This window comes from Grampus griseus, assembly GCF_964374135.1.
Source record: "Grampus griseus genome assembly, chromosome: X".
NCBI classification, from domain to species: Eukaryota; Metazoa; Chordata; class Mammalia; order Artiodactyla; family Delphinidae; genus Grampus; species Grampus griseus.
In genome coordinates, this window is record NC_138999.1 from 20,023,259 (window position 1) to 20,042,823 (window position 19,565).

Consider the following 19,565-nt stretch of genomic DNA (forward strand, 5'->3'; position numbering starts at 1 on the left):
AAAGTTTTTCTCTAAGAGCAAATGAAAACAAATGCCCAAAATATTTCAGCCATCCTTGTCTCTTATGGTTGAGACCAGATTGTATTCTCATGTATGTGTCTGTGTATGTGTGTGCGTGTGTGTGTGTGTTTATCTCACAAGTTAACCCTTTATCACACTGGTTGAGAAAATATATATGAAATGTGGCAAAGGGCCAAGATTCTAGACCTAGTCTAGGCCTACCCCACCTAACCCCACCTATATACAGTTACAAGGTGGGCTGTGGGAAGTTACTTTCCCTCTCTAAGTCTCACTTTCCTCATCTGAAAAAGTGGGTAATAATGGTATTGACCTCAAAGGCTGATTCTAAGGATTAAATTAGAAAATACATTTTGATGTCATTAGCACAGTGCTAAGAATCCAATATGTGTTAGCCATATATAAAATTTCTTATTTTATGATGATTATATACTGTGACTGATTTTTTCCTACACTGCACTAACATACAAGTTGCCATGGGGTTCTATATTACCAAATAAAGAATCAGTAATTACTTCCAAATGTTTTCATATTAAAGCATAAAGCACTGAATTTGAGCTTGAGGTTCTTATACAGAAACAGAATAACACAAACTTATATTCTCTGTATCAAAATGGAGGCAAATATCTTATGAACTAACCTCCACCATCTTCCTGACGCACTTCCTTTCACCTCCCTCTTGTAATCTATAAAGGAGCATAATGCTAAAAAATTACTATTCAGAATTTGTTGTAAAGTTAAACGCATTGTTACAAGTTAACATTTTATAAAACATCAGCAGTGACAGCAAGAAATTATGCTCCTGTTGAAAAGCAAGACTGCCAACCCTGGAAAGCAGGAAAGTCAGTGAGATCTAAAATGCTGCCCTAAATTTGTTTTTAAGAAACAATACTAATACTTGATTCTTCATAGCAAAAGAGGGCATAACGATTTACCCCTTAGACAATAGAATACAGAGTATAATCCCGGCTCTGTAAAAGTTACTAAAACTCCTAGTGTGTTCCATTTATTCATAGGTATTAACAACAACAAAGTCCATGATCAAATAAGTTTCACAAAAGCTGACATAAAAACTTAAACAGGTGTTCTAATGGCCCTACTTTTCAGTTTTTTGTAAGTTAATACTCATTATAAAATACCAGAGGAGAGGTATCCGATGCAGTATCTCCTAATGTTACTTGTCAATAAGATGTTTAAGACATTTTATAAAATCATATATTGTATTAAGTTGTTTATAATATAAACATATAAAATGTTTATGAAGGAGCATCTCACCAGTGTCCAAGGACTTCACCCAGGAAAGAGAGTTGGATGCTTGGAATTACTCAGCCCCTTGCCATCCAGCCCTAGATACCACTGCTTTTTGAAACTGTTTTTTCTTACCAGCGGCCTTTCAATCATCCAACCAGTCGCCTCTCCCCAGTGATCATCTTTGTGAACTTCCATGACACCATTGATCACTCTGCACAAAAATGGCTTTGAGAAGCAGGAGGATGACGTAGTTAGGAGCTGGGAATCTGGCTGTTTGCTCATGGAGCCCCCGCACCACCATTTAAGAAGTCCAACTAGCCTCTTAAGAGAGGCCTGGCTGGCCCCCATCCGTTCCAGCCTCCCCAGCTGATGTGCCAGATGGTCTAGCCCCTGACGAGCTCCCAGGTGAGCACAGTTGCCTGAGTGACCCCAGCCAATGCCACACAGAGCAGAAGAACCTCCCAGATGAGCCCAGCCACCCCACAGAATCAAATGTGTCTTTTGAAAGATGAAAGGCCTTTTTCTCTGCCCAAATATATTGAAAAGAAAAATAAAATGTTGAACTCCCTGGGGCGGGGGTGGAAGGCAAACTTCAGTTTTTCAAGACTCAAGCTACTGGCTCTATTCACAGAGAGGAGAAAGAGCAGACGGTATAGAGAATGCCAGTAGCAAAGGGAACACGTAGACATGCAGAATACTCGGGCTACCACGAGAAATGGAGCCACAGGACCACACGGGCACACGGAACACAGTGCAGAGCATACTAGCGTGAAGTGAACTCTTCTAAAGAAACCAAAAATAAAGACACCATCCTCGAAGACTGCCCAATGAAGAACTACCTAAGCAAAAACTAAGAACTTGGTAATAAATGCCTGATGTAAAATGGGGTATCTCAGCATGGACTATTCAATACAAAACTATGTCCAACCCACATTAGGAGGTTCTGTGCTAGACAAGTAGCAGTGCTGGTACTGGTTAAAAGCCCACTACTCCTTAAAGAAGAGGAACAAAACACTAAACATCGACAACCTACTGTATATCCCTTGGAGTTTCCTTCATCTCATCTTCTTAAAGTCCTGTATTAAAAATAAAAAAATCTCTAGCTCTTATAAAAACTTTTACAGGTAGAAAACATATTTTGATTTAAAAATCTGATATTCAAAATTAATTGAACAAGTAATTTAACTAAAAAGACAATAAGCAATTTTTTAAGAGTTCAGTCTCAATAGAATTCAAAGAAAGGCAATTAATGAATGTCATTTTTCACCTACTAAAATGGCAAAGATGTTTTAAAAAGTAAAGGATAAGGGCTTCCTTGGTGGTGCAGTGGTTAAGAATCCGCCTGCCAATGCAGGTGACACAGGTCCAAGCCCTGGTCCAGGAAGATCCCACATGACGCAGAGCAACCAAGCCCGTGCGCCACAACTACTGAGCCTGCGCTCTAGAGCCCACGAGCCACAACTACCGAGCCCGCGTGCCAAAACTACTGAAGCCCACGTGCCTAGAGCCCGGCTGTGCTCTGCAACAAGAGAAGCCACTGCGATGAGAAGCCCGCGCAGTGCAACGAAGATTAGCCCCCGCTCACCGCAACCAGAAAAAGCCTGCACACAGCAACAAACACCCAACACAGACAAAAATAAATAAAATAAATTTTTTAAAAAAAGTAAAGGATAAAATTCAGCCAAGTTCAGGGAAATTGCTAATGAGTTAAGTGCATGTGTACAACTGCTCTGGAGGGATACGTGAACTATTCAAAGCCTTGAATGTGTGCATACGATTTTGACCTACAGATCACTTATCAACAATTTTCCAAAGGAAATAGTTTAATGATTAAATGTTTTAGCTTTAGGATATTTACTGCAACATTTCTTACAACAGCGAGAAAAGTTCTTGCAAAAGCTTCCGTGTACAGCACTAAGTGGTTAAATGCATAACGTACAATCTATACACCACCATGCAGTAGGTCTCTTAACTGAACTCCGCTTAACACGTTCACCCAACTCCCCAGGGCCATCCCTTCCTGCGAGGCAGCTCAGGGACCTCACCGGGTTACAGGCAGATCTGCAAAATGCTGTACTGAAGGGCCAGGTGAAGCTTAGGATGGTAGTAAGTACAGCGAGGGGGGCGAGGACTGATGCTAGCAAGCTTACGGTGCAGCACACGCTGGGTGCCATGAGTCCAACTGCACGCCTCCAGAGTAGTTGTTTGTTCCCATGACTATTTATGCCAGAAGTGCTCATTCATATTAACTGTGATTTCAATAAACATTAAATTAATACAAATTTTTTTTAAAGCACTCCAGCCGATTCTGACGCAGAGCCAAGTTTGTGACCGCTTTGTGTTTAGAACCCACACTCAAGACTGTTTCTTTCCTGGGAGGACCTTTTCAGAGATGAATTCTTTCCCTCTGTGCAGCCTGGTTTCTCTCTCTTCTGAACTTGATCAACTTCCCATCCCATCAAAGGAGAAACTGGGTCTTGGCTGCAGACTCGTCGGAATATGTCCCTTTGGGTTCCTAGGTGGCACTGTGACATTGGGTACGGCCTCCCTTACTATCAATACATTCCCAGCTTTACCGTTACTTCGGAACCAGGTAGTGTGAATCCCAGCACCACCATCTACTAGCTGGGGGAGTCTGAGCAAATTATCAACCTCTCTATGCTTCAGATTCCTGAGTGGCCAAACCCTACAAGCGGGTTACAGAACCTACCTCATAGTGTTGGTGGAAGAAGTAAACACGTCAAGTGCTTAAGAGAGTGCCTATCTAGCAAGTGGCAAGTGCTCTGTGAGCATAAGCATCTGTAATTATTATTACTGTTCATGTTTGTTAATCAGATATATGCTGCCCAGCCCCTAGCAGAGTGTGCTGAAGAGCTGTCAGGTGAATGGAGGAATGAACACTTGGTCCTGTGTCTCCTGTATTCACCATCTGTGAACACCTCCTCTTGGCATGGTTCCTTTTTTTTTTTGATACATCTTTATTGGAGTATAATTGCTTCACAGTGCTGTTACTCTCTGTTGTACAGCAAAGTGAATCAGCCACATGCATACATATATCCCCATATCCCCTCCCTCTTGAGCCTCCCTCTCACCCTCCCTATCCCACCCCTCTAGGTGGTCACAAAGCACCAAGCTGGTCTCCCTGTGCTATGCGGCTGCTTCCCACTAGCTATCTATTTAGTGTATATGTGTCAATGCTACTCTCACTACACCCCAGCTTCCCCTTCCCCCCACCCGCCAGTGTCCTCAAGTCCATTCTCTATAAAGCATCTTTATTCCTGTCTTGCCACTAGGTTCATCAGTACCATTTTTGTTTTTAGATTCCATATATATGCGTTAGCATACAGTATTTGTTTTTCTCTGTCTGACTTACTACATTCTGTATGACAATCTCTAGGTCCATCCACCTCACTACAAATAACTCAATTTTTTTTTTTTTGCGGTATGCGGGCCTCTCACTGTTGTGGCCTCTCCCGTTGCGGAGCACAGGCTCCGGACGCGCAGGCTCAGCGGCCATGGCTCACGGGCCCAGCCGCTCCGCGGCATGTGGGATCCTCCCGGACCGGGGCACGAACCCACGTCCCCTGCATTGGCAGGCGGACTCCCAACCACTGCGCCACCAGGGGAGCCCAAATAACTCAATTTTGTTTCTTTTTATGGCTGAGTAATATTCCATTGTATATATGTCCCGCATCTTCTTTATCCATTCATCTGATGATGGACACTTAGGTTGCTTCCATGTCCTGGCTATTGTAAATAGAGCTGCAATGAACATTTTGGCACATGACTCTTTTTGAATTATGGTTTTCTCAGGGTATATGCCCAGTAGTGGGATTGCTTGGGTCGTATGGTAGTTCTATTTTTAGTTTTTTAAGGAAACTCCATACTGTTCTCCATAGTGACTGTATCAATTTACATTCCCACCAACAGTGCAGGAGGGTTCCTTTTTCACCACACTCTCTCCAGCATTTACTGTTTCTAGATTTTTTGATAATGGGCATTCTGACCAGTGTGAGGTGATACCTCATTGTAGTTTTGATTTGCATTTCTCTAATAATTAGCGATGTGGAGCATCTTTTCATGTGCCGCTTCGCCATCTGTATGTCTTCTTTGCTGAAATGTCTATTTAGGTCTTCCACCCATTTTTTAATTGCGTTGTTTTTTTGATATTGAGCTCCATGAGCTGTTTGTATATTTTGGAGATTAATCCTTTGTCCGTTGTTTCATTTGCAAATATTTTCTCCCATTCTGAGGGTTGTCTTCTCGTCTTGTTTATGGTTTCCTTTGCTGTGCAAAAGCTTTAAGTTTCATTAGGTCCCATTTGTTTATTTTTGTTTTTATTTTCATTACTGTAGGAGGTGGGTCAAAAAAGAACTTGCTGTTGTTTACATCAGAGTGTTTTTCCTATGTTTTCCTCTAAGAGTTTTATAGTGTCTGCTCTTACATTTAGGTCTTTAATCCATTTGGAGTTTTTGTGTATGCTGGTGTTAGGAAGTGCTCTAATTTCATTCTTTTACATGTAGCTGTCCAGTTTTCCCAGCACCACTCATTGAAGAGGCTGTCTTTTCTCCATTGTATATTCTTGCCTCCTTTGTCATAAATTAGGTGACCATATGTGCGTGGGTTTATCTCTGGGCTTTCTATCCTGTTCCATTGATCTACATTTCTGTTTTTGTGCCAGTACCATACCATCTTGATCACTGTAGCTTTGTAGTATAGTTTGAAGTCGGGGAGCCTGATTCCTCCAGCTCCATTTTTCTTTCTCAAGATTGCTTTGGCTATTTGGGGTCTTCTGTGTTTCCTTGGTATGTTTCAGATCTAAAGCTTCCCACAAATCCTTACAAATGCTGTGTCTTTTGTTGAATCCCTTTACTACAACTTTTCATCTACCCTCTGCTAACAACAAAAGCTGGGAAATAGAAGGAGGCAAAAATACAAAGGAATCACATAGCGTTGATGGGATTTAAATAATACAGGGGAATTGCAGTAAAGGTCAGGTTTAAAGAATGCCCTCCAAATGCCCTGGCAGGAAACCATGTAGATTGATGGTTGCAATATGTGTAAGAAAAGAATGTGTCCAGTCACATAAAAAGGCATTCAGCCCTCATTTCCTGAGTAGACAGGAGGAAACGTGGTAGGTTCACAATTTAAATTGTCTTGAAAGTATTTATTATTCAATAATTCTTTCCCCCTCTGCCCCACCCAGCCATTCTCTCATTCTACTTTTCTGATCAACCTAAAAGCTGAATACATCCTCCTTCTCTATGGAGGATGAGAATAAACACTAAGAGCGATATACTTGCTCAGGCCTTCATCAGGCACCGTGTCACTGTGGGGCACTGGTCTTCAACAAACGCGGTCTTCCTAGGGCTCGATGAGGTGGTCCTTTTTCAAGGTCACTGGTGCACTCATGGAGCTGAAATGCCTCTGCCCATCTAAATACAACATGGACTCTGGAACATAAGAGAGAGAGCTCTGGAGACACGTGCAGCACCTAGGAAAATCACTATACAAACACAAAACTACTTGGGAACACTGGGACAGCAATGAAAATTCAAAACCGGCACCAGGCATGTGCTGCTGGGCCAGAGAGTGCCTCGACTCTGGCCCTTTGGCTGGAACGGTCCTGACCACCAGTGGCTGCCTGCAGCTGACACTGGCCCTTCAGACAACAGCCAGGCAGGCAGACCAGCAATGGCCACCTGAACGCCATGAGGCATCCTGGCCTTCAGGGCTGCAGAATCTCAAAAGCACAATCCCCTAAAGACATGCTCTAGGGCTGATGGGCATCAGAGTACTTCCTACAACAATTTAAAAGGAGAGAAATGTCTTTAAAAGTTCCCCTCATTAGGGACAAGCAGTCATTTGCCACTTACCTCCATATGTTCTGGGGAAAACCAAGGGCACTTCTTTTTCCGACATGAACGTGAAATGAAAGACATTGGTGGTCATATGCTCTTTATCCTGTAGAGAGGCCACCTCACTGTGTACTCTGACTTGAATGTAATTTCCCTGAGTAAAGCAAACCTAAGCGATTATGGACACGATAGTTAGTTAATTGCATTAGGAAGGGGGAAGAAAGCAGTCATAAGAGAAACGGTGGCTTTAGAATATAAAAACCTCTCTTCTAGGCCCAAATAATAAAAATTGTATTTCATCTCTCATCACACACCTACCTGCGAAGAAAGAAACAGCAATGATCCAACCTCAACAGGTTTCTGAAACATGATATCATCCACGGCGACTATAAATGGTCGGGAACCACTGTTGGGAAAACACAGTACTTGTGGTCAACTGCAAAATTCAGATGATCTCTAGTTTTTTCCTGACAATCAGCTGAAGCAAACTTTAAATGGTCAAAGAATAAACCTAGAGAAGGAGGGAATAACCATACCAGATGGTAAGAGATGGCACTGTGACCAGATCAGTATCTAAATCATCTTTTCCCTTCTGCGTATCATCACCCCTTTTTCTCAGCAGGCATTTAATGTACTAAGGGACAACATCAGAGCGAGAGCCTTCTAAAATGAAGGTCAAACCCACCTGGTACAAGTGTAGCATTTATTTAAAAACACAATATATTCCCAAACACATCCAGGCGGGTCCAAAATGTTTCACTGAGTGAGGCAGTATAAACGGCTTCTCAGGAGTTAAGACTACCTGAAATCCAACTCACCCGAAGTTACAAGCAGTAGCCCATCCAAGTTCATATGCTTTCCTCATAAGGAAACCACCAAAGATTCGATTGAAAATGTTCCGCTCCTACAGGACATAAAATAAATATTAATAAATACAAGCCCTGTGACGATCCGAATCTGTAGAACAAAGGAATTCACAATGCCACAGAACAGAGGTCAGTTTGAAGGCGTGTCAACTCTTAGATGAGTGTCATGAGTCCAAGTTATCCTGTTTAGAAGATTTTTCACTAAATTCCAATACCTGAGGGTGGCAAATATCCAAGCTCTTCAGTTTTGAATTCTCCATCCACACTGCATTAGGAGGCAAAACTCGACTTCGAAAACTTACAGTCCTGTACAAATGGAGATCGAGTAAACCCTGTCAATGCCATGGTTTTGCTGCTGAAAAGCAAAATATTTGCAAACAATGCCCAATATGTTCAAGCAAGTGTAGCTCGTGAGAAGGCCAAGGTTTAGATGCTTTCCCAACCAGGAATCTCACCGTCCTAACTTACTTTGGATCCAGCGTGTTAAGAAACATCTCATGTATGGTTGTCCTCTCCTCAGCAGTGGGAGCCATTTTCAGTAATGACATGGAGCTGAAGGTGACCCTTGTCCCCTTGTTCACTGGAACAGGAGACAATAAGGAGCTATGATCAGGAGGGCCACACTACAGCACTGGGCTGCCGACCGGGGCTGCCTCGGACCCTATAAACGCAGTATTTCCAGATTTCGAAAAGCCCACTGGAAATTGCACATCTATCCCAGAGAAGGCTGCTGAGGCTACATAACACTTTCAGTGATTTTTTGCTTTCAGATGGAAATCATGTCTGCTCAGTGTGAGACCACTTATAATCACCTTGACCTACAGCCCCAACCAGCAGTTATCTCATTAAGATACATTTCCCATTTCATTAAATGTGAGAAAACAAATTACTTCACTTAATATTGTATCATCAATAAAAACCGTTCAGGGCTTCTCTGGTGGCGCAGTGGTTGAGAGTCCGTCTGCCGATGCAGGGGACGTGGGTTCGTGACCCGGTCTGGGAAGATCCCACATGCCGTGGAGCGTCTAGGCCCGTGAGCCATGCCTGCTGGGCCTGCGCGTCCGGAGCCTGTGCTCCGCAGCGGGAGAGGCCACAGCAGTGAGAGGCCCGCGTACCGCAAAAAAAAAAAAAAAAAAAAACGTTCAAAGTATGGACTCTGTGGATACTTTACTGGTATGAGGAGTCCATACATACTCTTAAATAATCTCCTCTGCAGTACAGTTAATGTGCTTTTTAAATTGTATCTTATTATGAACAAATTAATATACATTCTCCTTGTCTAAAGATCTCTTCTTCCTCTGGGCTTTCAAGGGTGAGTGGATTTACAAATGCCGGCCTAAAGAGAAGAAAAGAAAAGAAAAATTTTAAGACATGCCATTACCTAATAAAAACTGAAGGTGTTCATTTTGGGTAACACTTACTGACTGCTTCACATAAGAACTCTGAACAATTAGGGGACTCTTCTGGTTACAGACTTATATACACACTAGAAAGTTCACGTTGTAAAAGGATATGGCCACTTGCCAAAATGTTTCACCTGATTCTAATTATGAGGAAACAGTAAAATATAGGTTGTAGAACATTCTGTAAGACAACCGGCCTGGACTCTTCAAAAATGTCAGTGCCTTCCCAAGGCAATCTACAAATTCAATTCAATCCCTATCAAACTACCAATGGCACTTTTCACAAAACTGGAACAAAAAATTCTTAAACTTGTATGGAAACACAAAAGATCCCAAATAGCCAAAGCAATCTAGCAATTTGGCTAGAAAGAAAAACAGAGCTGGAGGAATCAGGCTCCCTGACTTCAGACTATACTACAAAACTAGTCATCAAAACAGTATGGTACTGGCACAAAAACAGAAATACAGATCAATGGAACAGGATAAAAGACCCAAAAATAAACCCATGCACTTATGGTCAATTAACCTATTACAAAGGAGGCAAAGAATATACATGGAGAAAAGACAGTCTCTTCAATAAGTGGTGCTGGGAAAACTGGACAGCTACATGTAAAAAAATGAAATTAGAACATTCTCTAACACCATACACAAAAATAAACTCAAAGTGGATTAAAGACCTAAACGTAAGACCAAATACTATAAAACTCCTAGAGGAAAACATAGGCAGGATACTCTTTGACATAAAGAGTAAGATATTTGACAGCAATATCTTTTTGGATCTGTCTCCTAGAGTAATGGAAATAAACACAAAAATAAACAAATGGGACCTAATTAAACTTAGAAGCTTTTGTACAGCAAGGGAAACCATAAACAAAATGAAAAGATAACCCTCAGAATGCGAGAAAATATTTGCAAACGGTGCAACTAACAAGGCATTAATCTCCAAAATATACAAACAGCTCATACAGCTCAATATCAAAAAAACAAACAACCCGATAAAAAATGGGCAGAAGATCTAAATAGACATTTCTCCAAAGAAGACATACAGATGGCCAAAAGGCACATGAAAAGATGCTCCACATCACTAATTATTAGAGAAATGCAAATCAAAACTACAATCAGATATCACCTCACACCAGTCAGAATGGCCATCATCAAAAAGTCTACAAATAATAAATGCTGGAGGGACTTCCCTAGTGGCCAGTGGGTAAGACTCCAAGCTCCCAATGCAGGGGGCCCAGGTTCGATCCCTGGTCGGGGAACTAGAGCCCACATGCATGCCGCAACTAAGAAGTCTGCATGCCACAACTAAAGATCACGTATGCCGCAACTAAGACCTGGTGCAGCCAAGATAAGTAAATAATAAATAAATATTTTAAAATAATAATAATAATAAATACTGGAGAGGGTGTGGAGAAAAGGGAACCCTCCTATACTGTTGGTGGGAATGTAAATTGGTACAGCCACTATGCAAAACAGTATGGGAGTTCCTTAAAAAACTAAAAATAGAGCTACCATATTATCCAGCAATCCCACTACTCGGCATATATCTGGAGAAAACCATAATTTGAAAAGATACATGCACCCCAATGTTCACTGCAGCACTATTTACAATAATCAAGACATGGAAGCAACCTAAGAGTCCATCGACAGATGAATGGATAACGAAGATGTGGTATATATACAAAATGGAATATTATTCGGCCATAAAAAGAATGAAATAATGCCATTTGCAGCAACATAGATGCAACTAGAGATTATCATACTAAGTAAAGTAAGCCAGACAGAGAAGGACAAATATCATATGATATCACTTATATGTGGAATCTAAAAAAAATGATACAAATGAACTTATTTACAAAACAGAAATAGACTCACAGACATAGAATACAAACTTCTGGTTACCACAGGGGAAACTGCGGGGGGGGGGATAAATTGGGAGTTTGGGATTAAAATATACACTCTGCTATATATAAAATAAATAACCAACGAGGACCTACTGTATAACACAAGGAACTATACTCGATATTTTGTAATAACCTATATGGGAAAAGAATCTGAAAAACAATATAGATAGAGATAGAGATAGAGACATATAACTATCACTTTGCTGTACACCTGAAACTAACACAACATTGTAAATCAACTATACTTCAATAAAAAATTGTAAGAAGTCAACGTCTTAAAAGACAGAAAGCAGCAGGGGGATTATTTTAAGGGGAATTATTTAAAGAAACATGATTACCGCATATAATATATGGTCCTTAATCAGACCCTGACTCGGGGGAAAAGGTTATAAAGAATATTTTAGGGACAATTGGCAAAGTTTGAATATGAATCATATATTAGATAATATAATTGTATCACCGTTAAATTTCTTGGATATAATAAAGGCACTGAGGTTATGTAGGAGAATGGCCTTATTCTTAGGAGATACATGCTGAATTAGGGTAAAGTAGTCTCAAACTTACTTTGAAACAATTCCAGGGGAAAAAGTATATATGTTTGTATTTATCGAGAAAGGACAAGAGTAAGGCAAATGTGGTAAAATGTTAATTCGAGAATTTAGGTGAAGGGCATATGGGTGCTCATTGCATTATTCTTTCTACATTTCTGTAGATGTGAAATTTTCCAAAATAAAACACTGAGAAAGGGATAGTACTTCACTGTGGTAGAATCCAAAGGTTGGATGAAAGAAAAACGGAAATGAAAGTACAGAAATGGGGGCTTCCCTGGTGGCGCAGTGGTTGAGAGTCCGCCTGCTGATGCAGGGGACACGGGTTCGTGCCCCGGTACGGGAAGATCCCACATGTCGCAGAGCGCCTGGGCCCGTGGGCCATGGCCGCTGAGCCTGCGCGTCCGGAGCCTGTGCTCCACAACGGGAGAGGCCACAACAGTGAGAGGCCCGCATACTGCAAAAAAACAACAAACAAAAAAAACCACAAAAGTACAGAAATGGCAGCTTGGAAAATTAGAATGCATCAGCTGGGAGAGAAGCTTTAAGTAACGCCCTCAGTGCTGGAAAAGGAGCCCCAAGGCAGCCCCTAGGAGCGGCAGGTCAGCTGGAGCTGGTGAGAGGAGCTAGAGAAGATGGGTGGATTCTTCGCTCAGATCAGAGTCACCAAGGGGTTTTTAGATCTTAAGTCGGGTTTCCAAGTCAGCTTTCCATGCAGCAGAAGAGATTTCTCATTGCAGACTCCTAACTCAAGTTTCTAAAACAAATTAGACTTCCCATAGGCCTCTAGACTCCGTCTGTACAAACAGCAATCCTGAAACGTTCCCCCCCTACCCAACTCCCACACACATAATTAAACAGTTTTTCCCAGTCTGAATGCCTTGTGTAACTGGCATTAGGGAACCAAGAATCCAATGTAAGAGAAAAATGATAAAGTGTTAAAGTCTGTACAGTTAAACTGGACTTGGAAATGACAGTACAAATTTATGAGGTTTTTTGTTTGCTTTTTAACATACATCCAAGCCCTGTCTACTGAAAAGGCCTAGAAACATGACAAACTAGTAACAACGTATAGTTCTAGTACCCAGATTTTGGTGTCTAAATACCAGTTTCCCACTAAAAGGAACCTGAGGACTCCTTGGAAAACTGGCTGATTCCAGCCCTGGGGCAGGAAATGTACAGAATGAGTCCAAGACATCTCATTGTACCAGAGAGCAGGAAGTTATCAAAGACTAACTAGGAAATGTCAAAATAGCTTATCACAGCAGCCAGCTTAAAGGAGTTCCCACTGACCAAAGATGTTCACTCTGAGAAACAGGAAGAACAATGGCTGCAATGTATTAAAACATATTTACTATATTAAAATCCATGAACATACAATGATACTTTTTTAAAAAGCAAAATAGCAGAAAAACTATGTCATCACTAGCTAGTAAATGTGTAAATAAAAGCAAGAATGAAACACTGATCCTAACTTTCCTTTACAAACCAAATTGCCCTAGTTGATAAGGGAAAACTCTTCTCTACAGATCTCCAGCTAATAAATATAGAAAGAAATGACAGAATTTGAGAATCATTTTACATCCCCTAATGAAAATAATAAAAGCAATGATCAGCAAAGGACATTAAAAGCACTGGAGGAAGACTGACGGGAAACTAGCTATTCATAAGATTGGATACATTGGATACACCTTGTACTGTACTACACCTGTAGATTATTGCTGATCACAAGAGGATAAATTGAACTACACAAGGCAAAAATTAAAGTGTGTCGCTACTTGAACCCACACACTAATCTCAGCATTACTATGAGTGGGACAATCTATACCTCCTGACATGATACAATATGAGATACAGAGACATCATCACCTACGAAGCGCTCTCACCAAATACGCTGAACTCAAATCTAATCAAGGTTTAGACCTAACTTCAATTTACAGAAAATACTAGGGAGAGTGAAACAAGTTAAAAAAAAAATACCACAAGGAAGCAATGAGACAAATCCAGAAAGTGGGACACTGTAAAGAACAATCAATCTGGGCTTTCAACCAGTTAATGATATGAAAGGATAAGGGGACAGTGGGGACACACAACCATTCCAGATTAAAACAGACTGATGAGACTGCACAATTCTATGAATATACTAAAAGCCATTAAATTGTACACTTTCAATGGGTGAACTGTATGGTATGTGAATTATATCTCAATAAAGCTGTTAACAAAAAAAACAGACTTAAGAGATATACAAATCAAATGTAATATGTGGACCTTGTTTGGATCCTGATTTGAATAAGTCGTTAAAGATATGTCGGAAAAAGTGAATATGAACTATTAGAATATATTAAGGACTTACTATTATTTTTGTTAGGTGTGCGAATGGTAATGTAGTTATTTAAGGAAATAGCCTCATTTTTAAAGCAGTGCCCTACACTGAAGTATTTAGAGGTGAAATGTCATTATGTCTGGGATTTGCTTTAAAATATTATAAAGAAAATAATATACTTTAAAAAAAACAGAAGAAGCAAATATGGCAAAATTTTAAAACTCTTAAGTCTAGGTGATGGTATCCTAGAAATTTATTAAAGTCTTCTCTTCAATTTTACGTATCTTTGATATTTTTCAAAATAAAGAATTAGGAACAAAACTGCAATTACCCTTTGTTTTCAGAATCACGAGCCACCATTACAAATGTCGCATCCAAAACAGGGGAAAATTCATTGTCGTGTAACTAGAGAACAAAGGAAAGAAAATGCAGATGTAAGAAATGCATTTACTGGGAAGACCTACTACAATCCTAACTGATATCACAGCCTTTGGGAAAGGCTGAAATTAGCAAAACAGGACGAGTGCTTTCACTAACCACCATCTGCTGAGATGCCAGGCACACAACTGGGCTCTAGGGGGGAAAAGGCAGCAAGAGTGAAGAGTCTGTGGTCTAGCGGAGGAGAGAGATACCCAAAAACCCAAACAGTGCACAGTGTGAGAAGTGCTGGGATGGGCACAAACTATGGGCCTTGGAGCTGTGAGTGACTGGGACCCAAGGGCAAGGGTCACGGGGGGACCTTGTGCATCACCATCATTTAAGCGTCCCGCATCTTGCAGAACGCTGGCTTTCTCCAGGCCTACCTGTCCTCCCAAAGGCACACACAGCCAGGCGGACCTCCCATCGCTCTCCCAGACATTTGTATTTTCAGGGAACTTGAGTGTGCCAACTACCAGGATGTGTTTGTTTCCTTAGCCTGGCACAGGGGCTTCCAAGAAAGGGTAAGATCAATGAGAATTCTGTGGATTAAGCTAAATATTTACAATGCAGAGGCCATTGAGAGTTTAAGGTATTTTTTTTTTCCCTAGAAGTCTGTACTTCCAGGAGAGTCATATCATCAAGTCATATCGTAACCTGAGGGTACAGGTGGTTCCATCCTCAACAAACCGACCACTAGTCCTCATCACCACTACCTGTTCAGGCCGTTATGAGCCTTCCCCCTCGACTTGCAGAAGAGTCTCACCAATCTTACTATGTCCCTGTCCTATTCAAACCTTGCAAGAGGTCTTCCTTTATCCCAGCATCTGGTCTACGCCTGCTGGCATTCTATGTAAAGCCTCCACCACGGAGCCCAGATTCCACTCTAGTTGTTCACCAAACACTCCCGGCATGCCTGCACTCCTTTCTCTAGCCACAGCTGACAACTTGGAGGTCCTGAAATGTCCCATTTTGTCACCTGACCGCCTCCCCTCCAGGCCTCTGCCAGATGCCTTCCTCAGGGCCGGATTCCTCAAGACACTCCTCCCCTCCCCGGCCCCAGCCCTACTCCCCAGGCAGAGTTCATCACTCCCTCCTTTGTTTGCCACCTAAGTGGAAACAAAGTCCTCTCCTGACAGCGGTTCTCAACATAAGCGAGGAAGACGTCATCCCCCGGAGGGCATCTGGAAATGTGCAACGCTAGTGATGGCTGTCCCATGAGCTGGGGGACACTACTAGCGCAGCGAGGGGTAACCAAAGAGCTAAACAGCTCACAAGGCAGGGAACGGTCCTGCAAAGAATTTTCCCACATACAATGCCAATACTGTCCCTGTCCAGAAATAGTGCGTAATAATTTACTATATCATAATCATTTATTTATGTGTCTGTCTCCCTACTGCACCAAGAGCTCCTTGAGGACAACGACCATTTTTATTCTCATTCGTTTCCCATCAATTGACACAAAGGCTGGCAGACAGCAGATACCGGATCAATGGCTGCCAACTGCCGACGAATGAACTGAGGCAGCTAACTACTGAGCACTACTAGAGTGTGAACTCCAAGAGAATGGAACTTCCTGTTTTGCTCACTGTTGTACACCGAGCACAGACGGGGCACTCCATAAATCACTGCTAAGTCAACGTTAAATAAATGCCGTCAGGAAGTGGGCGAGGTGACTCACACCCAGATCCTGTTGTTGAGGCGCACATAGTCGAGTGGAAGAGAAAAGACGTTCATACACAGCTCTGCAAGGCAGAGGACAGCAGGTCCCAGGAGAGAAGGTCAGAGGGAAGGAGGCGTGGGGAAGGAACAGGTACTATGAGCTGAAAAGATCAGGGAAGGTTTCGAGCATGAAGTGACCCAGAAGCACAGGTGGAATATGGATATGCAGAGCCAGAGCCCAAGGAATCCCGGCAAAAGGAAAAGTGTGTGCGAGGATGCTCATCCGCTCACCTACTGTTTACGTTCCAGTGTATTACAATGAACACTAGTGCTGAGCATCGGGGATGCAAGGTGAACAACTCTCTACTCTTAGGATGCTCAAGGTCTCCAGCTGTGCGCTCCAAAAAGGTGTGTGAACGGTAAGTTGGAGGGAATATAGCTGCAAAGGTAGGTTGGTGCTAGTTTATGGAGCACCTTAGATCCTAACTAGTCAAAGCAATTTAGACTTTGATCCACAGATAGTGGTCACGGAAGGGTTTTGAGAAGGGAAGAGATGTGATTGAAGATCGGCTTCGGAAGACCTATCTGGAAGAGATGTGTAAAATTAACACAGAGAGAACAGACAAGAGGCAGGCAGAGTAATTAAAAGATAGCTAAAGTACTCACACAAGAGACAGTGAGGGCTTGAATGAAACACAGAGGTCAAAGGGAAGGGAAAGAAAGGACTCTGGTGAGTAGCTGTGGGTGATGAATTCGCAAGACTTGGCAAAAGGCTGCACAGGAAAGGGAAAAAAAATTAAAGCTTTCACAAAGGTTTGGAGCTGGGAGAAATCGGAGGGTGGCAAAGGGGAAACCTGAGGAGGGTCAGGATTGGAAAGGAAGCTGATGCACTCAGTTTGGAACACACTGGACTTGAGGTAGCGAGAGCACACTCGGAAGAGAGCTCTAACAGGAACCCCAAAAGGCAGGTCTGACGGTCAAGCGGGACCACCTCCATAGTAATGACGATAAAGTAATATAATGGCCAACATTTGATTAGTGGTTACTGTGATAACAAAACAGCATCTCACAGAAGGCAAGAAATTTGCCCACAGTCACATGGCTAATAAGCAGCAGAGCTGGGATTTGAACTTACATTTCAGCCAAACCAGAGGCAGGGTACCTATTGCCAAGCTGCCTCTCTGGAATAAAGGATCACTCAAGTCGTGAGTTATTAATCAAAATGGCCAATGAGAAATGCAAATTTAAAACAAAAGTCTGTACTTCTCTGGCACTGATTTTCACTGGCTCTCTCCTCCCAATAATTCCTGTATCTCTTTTTCAACCTATTTGTCCAAGATTCCTGAGAAAGAAGGTCTTATTCCAGGAATCCACCGTGCATCAACCATGAAGATTAAAAAAGGGTGCGAACAAATCAGAGGAGCATCCCCAACAACTTTACGATACTTGCTTTAAAAGCAGTATTACCGTCAGTTACAGCAACATGGAAGTTAAAAAATTCAACTGTTTACATACAGCATCAAATAAAAAACTACTTACCTATTTTGACAAACAACTTTAATTACTGCAGAGCAACCTTCAGACTTTTTCCAAAACGTGAAATGCTTCATAATTTCACGTATCTGAATGACAGATCCACTGAATACCCTGACATAACTGAATAAGTCACCCTTAAGTAAGTTTTCACAATGAAATCTTCAACATACTCTGAATTATTTGATTTCTGTACTATGACCCTCTTTGAGGTACTTTTTCTTGACAAATTTCTTCATTTCTTTATAATAGCTATTCTGAGTTATGCTCATTAGAGAGGCTGTTCCTAACTGCTGTAGTAATCTCAGTGACTGTTATGGGTTGAACTGTTTCCCCCAACAAGATATGTTGACGTCCTAACCCTCAGTACCTGTGCACGTGACTTTATTTGGACATAGGGTTGCTGCAGATGTAATCAGGTAAGATGAGGTCACACAGGAGTAGGTGGGCCCTTAATCCAGTATCACTGATGTCCTTATAAGAAGAGAAGAGGACTCACCTGGTGGCACAGTGGTTAAGAATCTGCCTGCCAATGCAAGGGACAGTTTCGATTCCTGGTCCGGGAAGATCCCACATGCCGCAGAGCAACTAAGCCCGTGTGCCACAACTACTGAGTCTGTACTCTAGAGCCCACAAGCCACAGCTACTGAGCCCATGTGCTGCAACTACTGAGCCCACGCTCCATAACTACTGAAGCCCGTGCACTTTAGGGGTCCGCATGCCGCATCTACTGAGCCCACATGCTGCAACTACTGAAGCCCACACGCCTACAGCCCATGCTCTGCAACAAGAGAAGCCACCACAATGAGAAGCCCACGCACTGCAACAAAGAATAGCCCCCCGCTCGCCCCAACTAGAGAAAGCCCACATGCAGCAACAAAGACCCAATGCAGCCAATAAATAAATAAAAGAAGAGAAGAGAAGAGACACAGACACACAAGAGAAAAATGCTATGTGATGAAGAAGGAAGAGATTGAAGTGTTACAACTACAAGCCAAGGTATGCCAAAGGGCCAGCAAACCACTAGAAGCTAGGAAGAAAGCACGGAAGGCTTCTCCCCTACGGGTTTTAGATAGAGCATGGTCCTACTGAGACCTTGATTTTGGATTTGTAGCCTCTCAATTGTTAAGACAATTAATTTATGTTGTTTTAAGCCACATGGTTTGTGGTACTTTGCTACAGCAGCCCTAGGAAACTAACAGTCACCAATCCGATTCATGCTTGACAGAACTCAGACTGTAGGGAAATTCTCTGGGGCAAAACTAGAAACAAGTACCTTAACATGGAGCTGTATATGATTTCAAAGTAATAAACAGTAAGCATAAACACCAAATTACGTGTCAGTCTATGTCCAGGAGGAGGATATTAACACACCATCTGTATGACGTGAACTTGAATTGTTTTTCTATAAATGGGTGAACTATATATCTGTCTATGGATAGACAGGTGAATAAGCTTTTCTTTCACTGAGACCAGCTGGTTGTATTGGAACAAGGGGGCAGTCTTCGGGCACAGACACACCTGGAACATATGCATCTTCACTTCCATGGACGTCTTCCCAACCCAACTAACATGGCCACTGAACTTGATGTCCTGTTCTGGGCTTAAGCTCTTCTTACACATATCTACAAAACAGAAAAATCAACCTGAGCCCAAACCATACTCCAAATGTTCTATACTGTAAATGGACAATTTCATTTGAAATTCTGGCAAATTTCACTATATTTCCTTTTTGTCTTCAAAACTAAAAATAATTTTTCAAAAATAATTTTTGAAAAA

At 41.9% G+C, this 19,565-nt stretch overlaps 1 protein-coding gene across 3 annotated transcripts in view; it reads right to left on the reverse strand.

Annotated features, from left to right (window-relative positions):
- Window positions 1–2,850: 2,850 nt before the first annotated feature.
- ACOT9 (acyl-CoA thioesterase 9) overlaps window positions 2,851–19,565 on the reverse strand; it is a 31,399-nt gene continuing 14,684 nt past the window's right edge. For all 3 annotated transcript variants that reach the window (XM_082680907.1, XM_082680906.1, XM_082680908.1), the window contains 9 exons: window positions 19,308–19,411; window positions 14,506–14,579; window positions 9,262–9,329; window positions 8,462–8,573; window positions 8,209–8,299; window positions 7,946–8,031; window positions 7,446–7,533; window positions 7,146–7,296; window positions 2,851–6,722 (listed from right to left, as the gene is read on the reverse strand). In XM_082680907.1, the coding sequence (XP_082537033.1) occupies window positions 6,634–6,722; window positions 7,146–7,296; window positions 7,446–7,533; window positions 7,946–8,031; window positions 8,209–8,299; window positions 8,462–8,573; window positions 9,262–9,329; window positions 14,506–14,579; window positions 19,308–19,411 (863 nt within the window). In that variant the 3' untranslated portion in view covers window positions 2,851–6,633. The remainder of the gene's footprint in view (window positions 6,723–7,145; window positions 7,297–7,445; window positions 7,534–7,945; window positions 8,032–8,208; window positions 8,300–8,461; window positions 8,574–9,261; window positions 9,330–14,505; window positions 14,580–19,307; window positions 19,412–19,565) is intronic.